Source organism: Strix uralensis, chromosome 4 (assembly GCF_047716275.1).
Source record: "Strix uralensis isolate ZFMK-TIS-50842 chromosome 4, bStrUra1, whole genome shotgun sequence".
NCBI lineage: Eukaryota > Metazoa > Chordata > Aves > Strigiformes > Strigidae > Strix > Strix uralensis.
This window is the reverse complement of record NC_133975.1, coordinates 69,988,344-70,002,317: the sequence shown is the minus strand read 5'-3', so window position 1 is coordinate 70,002,317 and position 13,974 is coordinate 69,988,344. Positions and strand designations below refer to the sequence as shown.

The 13,974-nt window shown below is 40.4% G+C and overlaps 1 protein-coding gene across 3 annotated transcripts in view; it reads left to right on the top strand.

Annotated features, from left to right (window-relative positions):
* The first annotated feature begins 472 nt into the window (after positions 1–472).
* Positions 473–13,974, top strand: part of SEC24D (SEC24 homolog D, COPII coat complex component) — a 58,112-nt gene continuing 44,610 nt past the window's right edge. Inside the window, exons 1-6 of one of the 3 annotated variants that reach the window (XM_074867206.1) lie at positions 473–602; positions 5,619–5,813; positions 7,786–7,912; positions 10,215–10,363; positions 12,441–12,722; positions 13,502–13,623. In XM_074867206.1, the coding sequence (XP_074723307.1) occupies positions 5,663–5,813; positions 7,786–7,912; positions 10,215–10,363; positions 12,441–12,722; positions 13,502–13,623 (831 nt within the window). In that variant the 5' untranslated portion in view covers positions 473–602; positions 5,619–5,662. Of the gene's footprint in view, positions 603–2,185; positions 2,260–5,618; positions 5,814–7,785; positions 7,913–10,214; positions 10,364–12,440; positions 12,723–13,501; positions 13,624–13,974 lie in introns of those variants that run through there. The other 2 variants (XM_074867207.1, XM_074867205.1) reach the window with 2 other exon arrangements.

Sequence of the window (13,974 nt, the reverse complement as noted above, 5' to 3'; positions counted from 1 at the left end):
AAATTCCAGTCAGAACTTTAAAAGTGAAATTTTAGAGGCAGGGGATTTGCTATTTTTTAATATAGATGAAAAAGCATGTAGATGTAGACAAATTCTTCTATTTATTTTAACCTACAAAATCTTCATTTTTGATAATGATAGAGGAGAAACCAGTCCGATTCTCAGATTTTCTGATACAGTTTAATTAAAATGAGTTAATTAAAATGAAGTGACAATCCTTCATAGCAATCCTGCATTCTCATTTTTATGAAATTACTTTCCAGACCAGGAATGCACTTAAATCTTTAATGATGTTTCCACATTTCTGAAACTGAAAACTTTATATTACTTTTAATGTTATAGGTGGAAACTGTAGATATATGCTACTTGCAGCTTGAAAACATCTGGACAGTGACATGCTGGGTGCCTTTTGTCTCAAGTGTTCCAGGCTAAAGGACAACGGAAGCAAAGCTGCATCCTCAAAAAGGGGCATCCTGATCCATTCCCAGAGCGGGCCTGAAACAGGGGAAGAACTGACAATGCCAGAGCTTCTCCTCGCTATCTTCTGCTGATCTCATCTTTCAGTTTCACTAGAGCTGATTTCAGGCAGGAGAAATCTGATAGTAAGTATTCAGTGGCCAAGTAAGTGCACGGTTCTTCAGTGCTGAATTATCCACAGCTGCTTACTGTTAATAGCCATGAGCTAGACACAACACGACTGGTGGGACAGTGACCCGCCTGTCTCCACAACAAAATAGGGAATGTCCAAACTTAAAGCCGTTATTTTCCTCAGCGGCATGGTATTTCAAAAGAATTTTGCATAACTGACGGTAATTGTATGTGTCCATAAAACCAGCAAAAGAGATAGGGACAACGGGTGAAACTACAGCACGGCAGTGATAAAAGGCATTGTTTTGCATCCTGCTTATGAAAGAGTCACTGATACTCTGCAGCCAAAACCACATGCAATTTAACTGATGCTTGTCACCTCATGGTCTAAATTTTCCATTCTGATTAGACAGTTGTGAGAGATTTGAAGGGTTTTAGATTTTCACTGACATACCCAACAGTATTGGTTCCGATAACAGGTAGAAAACCAGCTTCTGTTATTTGGTGGTGAATCCAGCTCTGGATAGCATTAAGAATGAACACAAGTCAAGGCTTGTTCTTGCCCAGTTTGCATTGCTTGATGAGGCTTCTTGTGAGTCTTTCATGTAAAGGATGCCCCTGTGTTCCTTCATTTTGACATCTGTTTCAAAGGCACTGGGATTTTTTTTTCAGATTTATTTTGCGTAATGATGAATGCTTTTGACAATCTTGCCTGAGGTAGCCATTACTGAGATTTAGCATCATGTAAAACTGTTCACTGCTTTATTAAGGTCGGAGAAGAAATACTCAAAGGATATGAAAGCCTATGAAGCCTGAATTCCAGATGCAGATGAGTTATGGAGCTGTCTCTGAGTGATGACTTTTTTCTTGTTGCTAATCCTCTACCAACACATCTTTTCTCATGTTACTCCCATGTTTCTACTTTGTTAATTAGAAAAACATTGACACTATCCTGTAACCACAGTAGTATTTTTAAATGTACTTGAACAGTAACTAAAGCCAGCGTATGCAAACAGGTAAAGTACCTGTATCATATTTCACTCTAGATATTCAAGTGGCATAATTTTACATATATACATAGCCACGGATAAAACTGTGTTTTTAAAGCACATGTGAGAAAAAGTATCCTATGTGTTTAGGACATTTCTATGCTTACAGAGGAATTTGACCCCTAATATAGAAGAAATGGACTGATGATCAGTTATAAGCTGCATGTCCTGTGCGTATCGGTTTCTCGACGATGTAATCCAGCTGCTCCGTCTCTTTCTCTCTGGGACGCCTCTTCAGCCGCGCAGTCGCTGCTGCCAGCCCTTTCCCGTGCCGAACACCCCTTCCCGGCCCGGCCGCAGCGGCAACGCGGCTCTTCCCGGTCGCCTCACGTTGCCATGGCGGCGGCTGCACGGCGGTGGCTTTCCTGCGGGGCCGCGGACCGCCTCTCGCCGCCGATGCTGGCCCCGGGCCGCCCCCGCCGGCCCCTCCCAGCCGCCGCCGGCCCCGAGGCGGGCACGGCCTCGCTGCCCGCAGTGCGCAGGCGCCGCCGGCGGGGCGGGGCGGGGCGCGCTCGCGGCCGGCCGGGGGGGGACGGGGCGGGCGGTGTCGCGCGGGCAGGCTCAGACGTGGCACTCGGGTGAGGCGTGAGTGTCCCCGAGCGGAGGCGCGCGCGGCCCCCAGGTAACGGCCCTAACGGCCCCCCGGGCTCTCGCGGGCCGCTGCCGCAGCCTGAGGGGGCAGCGCGGGGGGCTGGGGCGCTGCCGCCGGGGGTCGTGGCGGAGGCAGTCGGAGGGGCGGGGGGGAAGCGCCGGGGCTCCGGGCGACCCGCGGCGGCAGGAGGGGGGGGGCTGGCCCCTGCCTGCGCGGGGAGCCCCCTGCGCGCCGGGCCGGGGGACCGGCGTGTCCCGCGCCGAGCGGGGTGGTCCCAGACCTGTTGTCATGCTGTACTGACTTAAAATTCTTAGTTAACGGGGGTAGAAATGTTAACTGTTTGAAGGTTTTGCATTGAATTGACGTTAATTTAAGCTTATGCTCCCGTAGCTTATTCCAAAATATGCTATTAAAAAACCATACAAAATGTGATGTGTGTAGCTATATTCCATTCTGTGTGCGTGTGTGTAGATACAGGCACACACCCCAAAGATTATTTGCCAGATGGAGATTGCAGTATGCCTTGGGGAGGGACAGCACCTCTTCCTAGCTGATACATTACCAAGCACAGTGTCTGTGAAGAAATATAAAGTTAATAGTTCTCCTTCAGTTAGCCAAGAATGTGATCCTCTGCTTTTGATTCTGTTGCCCTACTTCTGATTGCACATAGCGGAGTTCTACATCTTCACAGAGATAATCAGTGCAGTAGAGCATTGCAATAGGTACAGTGATCCTCTGGAAAAAAAAAAAAAGGGTGACAACCTATTGAGTAATAGCAGTAATTGAAATCATGGAGAAGTGCTCGTGTTAGGACTGTTCCTCAGGTTATGGGGTGTAAGGTAAACTGGTGTTAAGAGAGACCAGGAGAAAAAAGTTTTTATATCCTTCTGTGTAGTGACACTTGTAGTAAACAAACCCAGGAAAAGATCTGGGTTTAGCAAATCCTCTGATCTTTCTCATGCAACTGCCGGAGTGATTCTGTATGTCTCTTGTTAGAACCTGATCTCTAAAACCTTAGAGTTTCTATTGAAATTTTGGGTGATGTCACCAAACTGTTTTCATCATGTGTTGGTATATATACATATCTTGAGAAGGGATTGAATATACTCAGTGTTAAATAGAATTTGGAACTGGGTTCAATAAACTTATATTATTTTCTTGTGGTTTGAGTTCCTGTCTCTCTTCAGCACTACCTCTCTGTGTTTATACTGTCTGTGGGAAGTTTGACGTGGCAAGATTTTTTTTGTGTGTGAGTAAGCTGTGGAGGAAGTTGTTTCCCCTGGATGCTGTCGCAGCTAAAGGTGTTAGCTGTTGCAGCTGCCTCCAAGTGAAAATCTCCTCCCTTATATAGATATAAAATAAATCTGTGTCTGTGCCAGTGTGTAGGTAATAGAGTGCTGACTTACTGTCTTTTGAAGCAACTGAAGCTCACACTGCCACGTCTTTTCTGATGGGGGCAGGGGAGGGAGAATGTACAGCTGGCAGCATGAAGCCTCTGTTTAAACATTTATTCTTCTCTCTGTGTTTACCTTGTTAACTAAGAAATAGAAGACAACTCCCTGAGATTAGCTATCTGAGGCAGTTTAATACTGCAACTGAGAAATCTTATGCTACATTGAGGAGCGTGGTTTAGAGGGTTGCAGGGGCGATGTGTGAGGAGGACTAGGCCCTGTACTTAGCTCAAAGTGATTTCTAGCCTGATGTGGAAGATTAATAAAGCTGTTGCATTTGGGGTTTTTTTGAGAAATGTAGGTTTAATGTGTGAAGCCTAGAGATGGGTTTTCTGATAGAGATCGTTTTTCTCTACTGACATGTGCCAGGGCAGCATGAATTTGTCTGTTGTGTGCTTGGAGCTGCGTGTAATTTTGAGGTGCCTTTGTGTGTGTTTCTGGAGCTCAGTTCCTGATGTACTTTCATGCAGTTTGCATACTCAAAGATGACTACATGGCTCAAGCCTAAGAATGTGAAGTATAGGTGGTTGGGAAAGCTATTTCAAAGGAACATTTAACATCTAAAAAGCTAGTTTATATCATGTATCTTTAGTTCTTTGGAGATGCCCGACCTGTGTACTTGGGACTCTATAGGAGTAAGTGCTCATTCAGGTTTTGGATCCCCAGCATTTCTCAAAACAGTCTTAATTTGGGCACCAGGAAACTGAGTGAAATATTGGTTTTGTTAAATTCAATATGAAGTCAAAAAATTGTCTCTTACATGGAAAAGAGAAAGCTAGCTATCAAGGCTGCAAAGTGTACAACTTTAATAGCTTTTCAAATCCCTTGGTGGCGAGGGCATTATATCTGACAACTAGTCTTATGAAATACAATCATCTGGTTTAGTAATGCAGAATACTGCAGATTTTCTAGTTCTAAAAATGATTGCAATTATCAGGTTACTCTTTCCTGAAAGTTTCCTAAAAGTTTCTTTTATTCTGCTTAACAAAATCTGACTTCAAGAAAGAAATTACATGGCTTGTGAATGCTCTCATCATTAGAAGACTTTTTCTGAATTGCTTTTAATCAAATTCTGGTTTTGGGGTTTTTTTGTTTTTTCTTTCTTTAACAACAACAGAATCAAGATGTGAAAGCTTAGGGGAAAGATGCCTGGTAATAGCAAGGACAACGTATGGTACTGTTGAGGCCATGCTACCCTCAGAAAACAGCTTCTCATTTGTGGAATACCTTGTGCTCAATTTCGTCACACTGTGGAGTCCCATAGTAAAAAGGCTGCTCAGGCCTGGGCCACTAATGCAAAAGACAGCTGGAAACAGGATCTCTCTCTATCCTGTACTTTATTCTCTGTTTCACCAGCACCAGAATCAAGGAATCTTCCCTCACCCTTGCTTGGAATGGGGCTGATGTAGGTGGTTTGATGGAAAGCTGATGCCATGTTCCATACCTTCTCTAAAAAGAGGTTTGCTAGGACAGGAGAAGGATTTGCTAGAGGAGTTTCATGCTCTGGTCTCTCTGCCTTTCCTGATTTTTCAGCGTGTTCACTGGGATATCTGGTATTTGGGAAGCGGGACTCACAGTGTATTTTTTGGGTGTAGTCGAAGTCTAGGTTTTACCAGTAAAGAGAACAGTTTGAGAATTTCCTTTTGAGTTTTTCTTCCACCTGCACATCCATTACTTTCAGTTTTTCTCTCCATGTGCCTGAGAGAGGTAAATCCCATTCAGATAAATTCAGTGATTTGTTTAAATTCATGACGTGTGATGTAGTGCTGAGAAAACTAACCAGCCAAACAAGCAAGCAAAACCACTATTTTCCCCTGACTTCCAGGTCCTTTTTTGCCCTCAAATGTGTCTTTTGTCTTTTTTGGAAACATAGTTCACAGCCTTTTAAAATGGATAAAGAGTGAAGAGTAGTAGCAGGTGTGACTTTCTCTTTTGCAGATTCTTAAAGAGGACCTGATACTTGGAATGAGAATATTGCCATCATGAGTCAACAAGGTTATGTTGCAGCTCCTCCATATTCCCAGTCCCAGCCAGGAATAGGAGGATTTTCTGCAGGTTTTGGACCATCTAATTCTTCACTTCATTATGGGCATTATGGGGACCCTAACTCCTCATACTCAGCACCTCAGCCAGGTATGAATTCGGCTTTAAATGTGTTTTCGGAGTCTACTTTTCTGTGAAGGCATTTTGCATCTCTTTTTCTTATTTGAGTCAGCACAAAATGCTCAGTTTTGCACTGTTGCTGCAACAGGGTCCTGCACTAGCTTTGTCTGTGTTATTGTTGATGCTCAGACGTTGATGTAATATGTGTGGTAGTGGATATCTGACCTCTGTGTGTGAATTCCATCGTCCAGGAAGCAATAAGCACCAGTGCTTAATGCCACATTATGAGTAATACCTAATACGGACAAACACAAAAGGGATCATTTTTGGGAATAGAGAAATGTTTCTCAACTCACATGTGTTAGTAGCAAGCAAGCTCTCAGAAGCAGGTTTTATTCTTCACAATAGGACCTTCATCCTACTGAATTCTTGAGCATAAACTTGCCTATAAATATGAGCTGGTGTTCTACTAAGCTTGCTTACTGGGTGATGTATTTGGATAGTGCATGGTAAGTAGAGCCCATCTGCTTTCTAACCACTCAGGAGACAATTTCTATGAGGAAGGGCACCTTGGGTACAAGCAAATTACAGGCAAAGGGGATATTTGCTTTATTTCTACTGGCATAGTCGTGCTACAGATAATGTAATTGACAAACATGGCTGTCTGTCTCTGCTTTTCATTAATTTTAACTTACTGATATGTGGCTTCAGATCTTTCAAGAAGTGTAATATATGAGTACATGGTGGTTGAAGCTTAAAAAAAAAATCATTTGAGAACACAGAATTTAAGTCCATTTTGCTGTATGTTATGCTGGTCTAATTTCAGTAAAGTCGAAGTGGGCATGCAAGACTAGTGAATTGGGGTGGTGGAAAATATCCAAAGAGTAAGGTTTCCTCTTCCCTCTGTAAGTGTACACATATACATAGCCCAGACAGGGAGGCAGGAAGAGGGACCATCTCAGTATTTTGCCTGATGTTACAGGGGAAAATTAGTTAAAATAAAGATGTCTGAAATATTCTGTAAGGCATCTAAAAAAAATGTTTCTGTCAAAATTTTTAATAATGTTCAGATTATGATAAGTCACATTAAATTTAGTATTTGACATGGTGAAGCAGGGTAATGACAGAACTAAGTATCCAAGTATATTGAGTTTTTTTAAATACTCTGTGTTGTCCTTGATTTTTGTGTCATCATGAAAACAGGAAAAAGAAGTTTTGCCCAGTTTCTCTAAAACTTCTTATGAAAGATAGCAGGAATTGTGTTACCTTAATCCAATGCTGAATATAGTCAAAAGATAGAACTACTTCTGGTAAATGGCTTATAAGAATACGTGGCAAAAATACCAGTTTTGGTATCAAACATTTTTGCTGTTAGAGTAGTTTAAAGGAAAATAATTCAAGAAATACAGGTTGAAAAGCTGTTTATTCAGTACTGCTGTTTATATAAATTATAGTCTTTCCACAGTCACTGTTCTAGATCTGAATGAAGAACCATTTTTAGCATAGGTTTACAGGTTCTACAAATGGAGGCTTTTTTTTTAAAAAAAAAAAAAAAGTTGTTCCAAGTTTTCCTTCTGGCTGTGATCTCCAAAATCAAAGGGACCTCTTGCTTCTACCTATAAAGATAACTGGGTGACAGGGAATTATCAGTATCCCAAATTGAATTGCCAGGTCTGTTTGTTCATTCTTGCTTCTTTATTAGTGTCCCTCTTAGGTTCTTTTGCTGGAAAGTTACCAGCTACTATTTGCTTCCTTTTTACTATCTGTTCTTTTTTCATATCTGCTTCTATAGCTGACCAGAAATCTGTCCTTTTTTATGGAATCACAGAATAGCTGAGATTGGAAGGGACCTCTGGAGGGTGTCTGGTCCAACCCCTCTGCTCGAGCAGGGTGGCCTAGAGCCGGTATTTTTATTTCTAGAGCAGGGCCATACACTCATATATCTTTGCAATCTAGTGCTTTCTTACAGAGTTTTTACATAAAAGTACTTCTTCTTTTGCAGGTGTGTCAAAATCAACTGTGCCTTTTGGATCATCAACACCTGTTGGGCCTCCACCACCTGGTACACATCAATTCAGCCAGACCAACTTCCAGAATGGGCCCAGTACACCAGGGCAACAGCCACATAGGTGACTTTCAAGAATTAATACATGAGATCTAAGCTATTTGACCTCTGTTATCTCTCTTTGGCTGCTTTGCTGACATTTTAGTATGGCATCCCTTTTATCTTCAGCAGTTCTCACTTATTCCAGTTCTGAACTGGATCTTCTAGTTTGATTCCCTGTGTTAAATTGCCAGATCATACAGTGTGATCTGTAATCTCATTAAATTCCATTTTACAGCAAGTCAGGTCTTTATCATGCATTGTCTGTTTTATTTTTAATTATTCTTTCTTCTTGATCTTAGATCCATTGCTTCAAAGCAGCAGTAAGGAAAGCTGGGGAGGGACTCTGTATTAGGGGGTGTAGAGATAGGATGAGGGGTAACGGTTTTAAACTGAAAGAGGGTAGATTTAGATTAGATACAAGGAAGAAATTCTTTCCTTGAGGGTGGTGAGACACTGGCACAGGTTGCCCAGAGAAGCTGTGGCTGCCCCCTCCCTGGCAGTGTTCCAGGCCAGGTTGGACGGGGCTTTGAGCAACCTGGTCTAGGGGAAGGTGTCCCTGCCCATGGCAGGAGGGTTGGGACTAGATGATCTTTAAAGTCCCTTCCCACCCAAACCGTTCTATGATAATTGCTGTTTGGTAAAGTAGTTGCTTTTTTTTTCTTCACTTGCTGATGTCTTAATTCTCCTTTGTCATGAGGTACCAAGAAGTTGTTATTTAAAAATGAACATTTGCCAGTGAGTTTTGACTAGAAACTGGTCCATGTCTCTATGCCTCCCACCCCCCTGCCTTGCTAGGATGTCTTTGCTTCATTGTTGTGGGAGCACAGCTGAGGCTCCGTAGGGTACTTTAAAGATATTTTATACTGTAGTTTTGTTATACTCTCTCAGATGAATGACTGCTACTCTTTTGCTTAGGTTTGAGATAAAATCTTCATAGTCAATCTGAAGTGCTGTTGTCCTGCCTCCAGAGCTCACAGGAAGAAGTGAAGGAGACAGGAGTGGGGAAGGGAACAAATAGGGACAGGTGAAAGCCAAAAAAGAAATGTTGGAAAAATGATAGTACGAGGGGATAGCCAAGCTTTATTACATAGTGGTTATATAACAGGTAGTTATAAGTGGCTAAATATGCTTAGCTCTTTTATTTAATTCTGTCAAATGTTAATTATTTTGCTCACCTCCCAGGAGTGGTGAACTTAGTTTGTGTACATATAGTTTTAGTGAACTTGACATCCTTTAATAAAGTCTTAATCTGCACTTTTTAGTTGTTGTATAGTTATTTGCGTTCAAATAAAGCCATGTATATGTTTTATTAGGCATCAAAATAGGGAAGGCTGTTTGTTGGCTGTGTGTTATCACTAAAGGAGGACCCAAAGAGACTGATGATCAGTTGTAAAAGACAGTGTACTAATGTGTAGGGAGAAGTGGTGGTTGTCCTGAAGTTGAAAAAACAAGGTGATCAGAGTCAAGTTGACATGACCAACCCAGCAAAATACTGATTCTCTTTCCTAGCTTCCAGTCATTGCCCTGAGAGCTACACATCTACTGTTTTTCACCTGGTCATGTTTTATTCCCAAATTGCTAAGAGCTGCTATTCTAGGCCAGGAAATTTCCACATCAAAATTTCAAGGAAATTGAATTCCACTTCTCTTGAAATAGCTAGGCCCCTTCTCAGTTTTAGGAGTGGTCATAGGAAAATCAGTGTATATCTCCTCTGGGAGATCTTATATTTCCAGAGTGAGATAGTCTGGTAGATAGTATCTTTATAAGCCACATGTGTGTTACCTCTTTCTTTTCTGTAGTTCTTTTTCATGCATTTATGTTTTTCCATATCTGATAATCATGAAGCAGTTTTTCCCTACCTGCATCTTCTTTTTTCCTCTACTACAGGGAACTCCTTAACAGTTTCTCACTTCATTTTCTTCTCTTCACAGATTTTCCTCCTAATCTTCTTCACGCATCCCTGGTAGGGAATCTTCCTTTATAAGCATGGAAAGGGAATGGAGTGATGCAATATGTTCAGAAGCTTGTGTTTCTCATTATCACCACTCTCTTTGCCATGGCATACTCACTCTTCTTTATTTCTAACAAGTATGCAAACAAACATATACTGTCTTTTTTATTTTTAAACCAGTGTGCAGTCTTTGTGCTTCATGACTATTTTAATACAAATAAACATTTTCTGAGCAGAATGTGAGCAAACTCTTCTAAGAGTTTGGCTGTCCTAATTAATTCTTTCAGCACCACCCTTGAGAAGGTATGAGATCTTCTAGAATTACGATTGGTTGATGTAATTTTTTGCGTAACTGCACTAATTCTTCCTTTAGGTTTCAAGGCCCTCCACCTCCAAGCAATACAGGATCTTCCTATCCTCCCTACAGTCATCAGTCACAACCAGCCTACCCAAATACTGCATCCACTTCATCTACAACACAACTTGCTAACCAGCTCAACAGCATGCAGATAAATAGCTATGGTAATCAGTTTTGTCTCATCTGATTGACTTTTTCTTGGTTAAAGCTATTAAGACTTTAGAAACTTATAGAATTTATTGAACTTATTGAACAACTTATTGAACTTATTCTATATAAACAGAAAATTAAATCTTTGATCACTATCATTTGCTCAAGTTCTTAGATTTTTTTTAATCTCATCCTATTCCTTAAATCAATATTCTTGGGTTGATGCTGAACTGATGTTTGATGAACCTTCCATAAAAGTCATATATCAGTCATTTCCCAAATTACTTGGCGACCCTGTCAGTAACAGCCAAGGCATGAGCAATAATATGGAGACAGGATTTCATTTTTCTCAGCTTTTTAGAGTTTCTCTCTGTTTTGAAATTATCTGATTCTTTTTTGTCCAAATCTTACAGTTTAGTTTTTCATCTAAATTGGTTTGCATTTATTTTCAGGTTCAAACATCTCAAACCTAAACCATGAGGTGAAGTTGTGATCATGTGATTCTTCCATGTAAATTAGTTTCCACCACTAATTTTCTGTTTGGTTGTATCTGCTTTTCCTGACTACTTCCTGGTGAAATTTACCATTTCATTTAAAAGGACTGGAATTTAGTTAGCCTCTTGTTTTGCTGAGGCCAGTGTGTTTAGGGGGATGAATTTTTTAAATAAGGATCACTTCGGTAGTTCATATCTTTGTAAGATATGTATAAAGGTGAACTTTTCAGTTCAGGCTGCGCTGATACTATATCACTGTACCCTGGCTTTACGAGTTGCTGATTTGACTTGAATGAAACCTGCATAACTACCATGGGTCTGACCCTCTGTTTGTACAACTGCTTGTGAAAACTTACACCACCTCCACCTTAGAAAAATTAATTTAGACTCAAATTCAACCTTGATGTACTGAGCTGCAAGTGCACAATTAACAGACCTTTTTATCCAGGATGAAGTGTGGCCCAAGCACCTCTAGAGCACTTCATATATAGGAACTCATTATTGAAAACAAAATATTTTTTTTATTCCTGCATTCATTATATGACTTTCAGCAATAATTATGTAAAATATAATGATCTTGCATATCATGTCATATCACTGGAAGTTTGAGATACCCTTCAGACCACTGAAGACATAGATTCTTTACGATTCTGCCTCTGTGTTGTGTTTTGTTCTTCTGATTTTTCCTTAACTGTAACTCTAAGTTGGTGCAACTTGACAGAGTGCTGAAATTCACAGCTTGTAAAGCTACTGGAGTGATGTTTGTTTGTACCAGCTGAGAACCTGGGCTTGTGTTTTGCATGTGAAATTTTTTTTTAGTCTGGCAGAAGATGCATTTCAATACTTGTGTATTAGCACATTGGTCCTTTTTCTCCAAACCTAATTTTCATTATTTTTTTAGCTTTCCTGAAAATTATTTTTCTGTAGGTCTTTGGAGAGAAATTTTACTAAAAAATCTAGGTTTTGTAAAGTAATAAGTATCTACAGATTGTAAGTCTCAAAAAAACACCCTGTTTCCAGCATGCTCTTAATTCTAATTGGAATCTGGATCTTATAAACAGCAAACTATTCCTCATCACTGTGTACAAAATAATTCCCACATGTTTCATCTTTTAGAATCAAAATCAGAAGATGGTTGTAAACCAGATGAAATGAGTGGATTTATCTCCCATCAAACCTGTCGTGGTGAAATGCAAATAGCAGATTAACAAAAACATGCCACTTAAGAGAAATTTATTATTAAGCAAAAAGAATGTTGTTTCACATTATGAAATCAAATATTATTTGAAAAGCAAATAGTGATTTTTGTGTATTCTAATCAAGAATTGTCAAAGGCTGGCTTCCTTCTTTCTTTCCCCATCCAGCCCAGCTGCGGGGTTTTATTGAAAGTAGAGCCAAAAGAAATAAATGTCTGAATCAGTTCAAACTTAAACTATGAGGTCAGATTTGTTATGTGAACAGACATTCAGAATCCCCATAATGCAGCATTGTCAGTATGGGATACAATATTGTCTATATGTTGTAAGTATATTGAGCAAAAAAAGAACACCTTCCACACAGAGTTAGTAGGTTATTGTTTTTGACTTGGCTGATGTAGTTTCTTGCTCAGGTCCTGGCACTGCTCCGAGCTCTTGCATGTCTTCTGGGCATCCAGCATCTCTTCAGGGTCCACAACTGCTGCCACCAACCCAGCAGCAAATGGCGTTACCACCTGGATCACAGGGTCCTCCACCTGCAAATAGTGTTAATGGTCTTTGTGCTCAACCATCATTGCCTCCTATGGCCAGACAAGACGGGATCCCTGGACCTGTCGCCCCAAATCCTAACTTGCAGCAGCTTCCAGGACAGCCTCCTGGACCTGGATATCATCCTCAGCAAGGTGAGGGAAGATGCTTATTATGTAATTGAAAACAAAACATGTGTGGAGAATCACTGGTGGAACTGCAGCTATTCATGGTTGATGTTCTGACTTGGAAAAACAAAAAATCTAATCCTCTCTTTGTAGAATGGAAAGATTCGCATTGTCAGTCCATACGTTCAAGGCAGGCTGTGCTTTTGCTCAAAAGTTTAGCACTCTGAGACTGTAACGAGAAAAATGAGGTTAATTTAGATCAGGAACAGAATTATTTGGTTAGTAATGGGTAAAGGCACAACATACTACAGAAAGGAGTTTTTCTTATACTCTAAATGTATCAGTTGCTCTCTGTCTTACAGTACTGTCTGTCATAAGCAGCTTTCAGAAATGCTTTACTATAGCAATAACGAATTGTAACTGAATACAATTATTTCACTTGACATAGGTCAGTAAAACAGTTATTCTGACAACAAAAAAGCCAGCTAACTGATCAGTTTGCACTGATGTTAGGGGAGAGATTCTCAGTAATGTAGTGGCCTGGTTTGAGTAGCTGTGGTAATCCCTACTAACTATCCTTACTTGACATATACCTGAAGACTTTGGAGCCAAAGTTGTCATACCTGGTCTTATGTTTACCTTTAAAATGAAGACAATATGAGCCAAAGTAATCAATTTCTTTTACTTGCTATAAACAGAGGGAAGGAGAAGTTGCATTTAGCTGAGTAAGAATGAATTGTATGGCAAAAGTTGATGTTAAAGGCAACTTACATACTTTAAATGAACTGTCATTTGTAACTCTGCAGCAAACTATGGTCCTCAGATGGCAGGATCTCAACTGTCTTATCCTGGTGCTTTTCCTGGGGGTCCAGCACAGCTCCCAGGTCCACAGCAGAAGAAGCTTGATCCTGACTCTATTCCAAGCCCAGTAAGTAATGTGGCACTAATTTTTTATAAAAGTAAATTTTCTGCTGCATTTAAGATAAAGGAATGACAATGCTAATACTGTATTTATTTTAGTTGGTGGGGGTTTTTTGTAATATAAAATTGCACTTACATGGCTTGGTTCACAAGATATGTTCCAATTTTTGCAGTTTCTTAATTACACGCAAGTTTGTACTCTGTGCTGTCAGTTTTGGATAAATTAGTGCATAATGTTAGTTTTTGTACTGAGGAGACTTTATAACTTTATCTAACATGGGACATACCCATGACTCCAAATACTTTAATAGGAATTCTTAACAGGATTCTTAGTATGACAGTGAGTGGTACGAAAGGA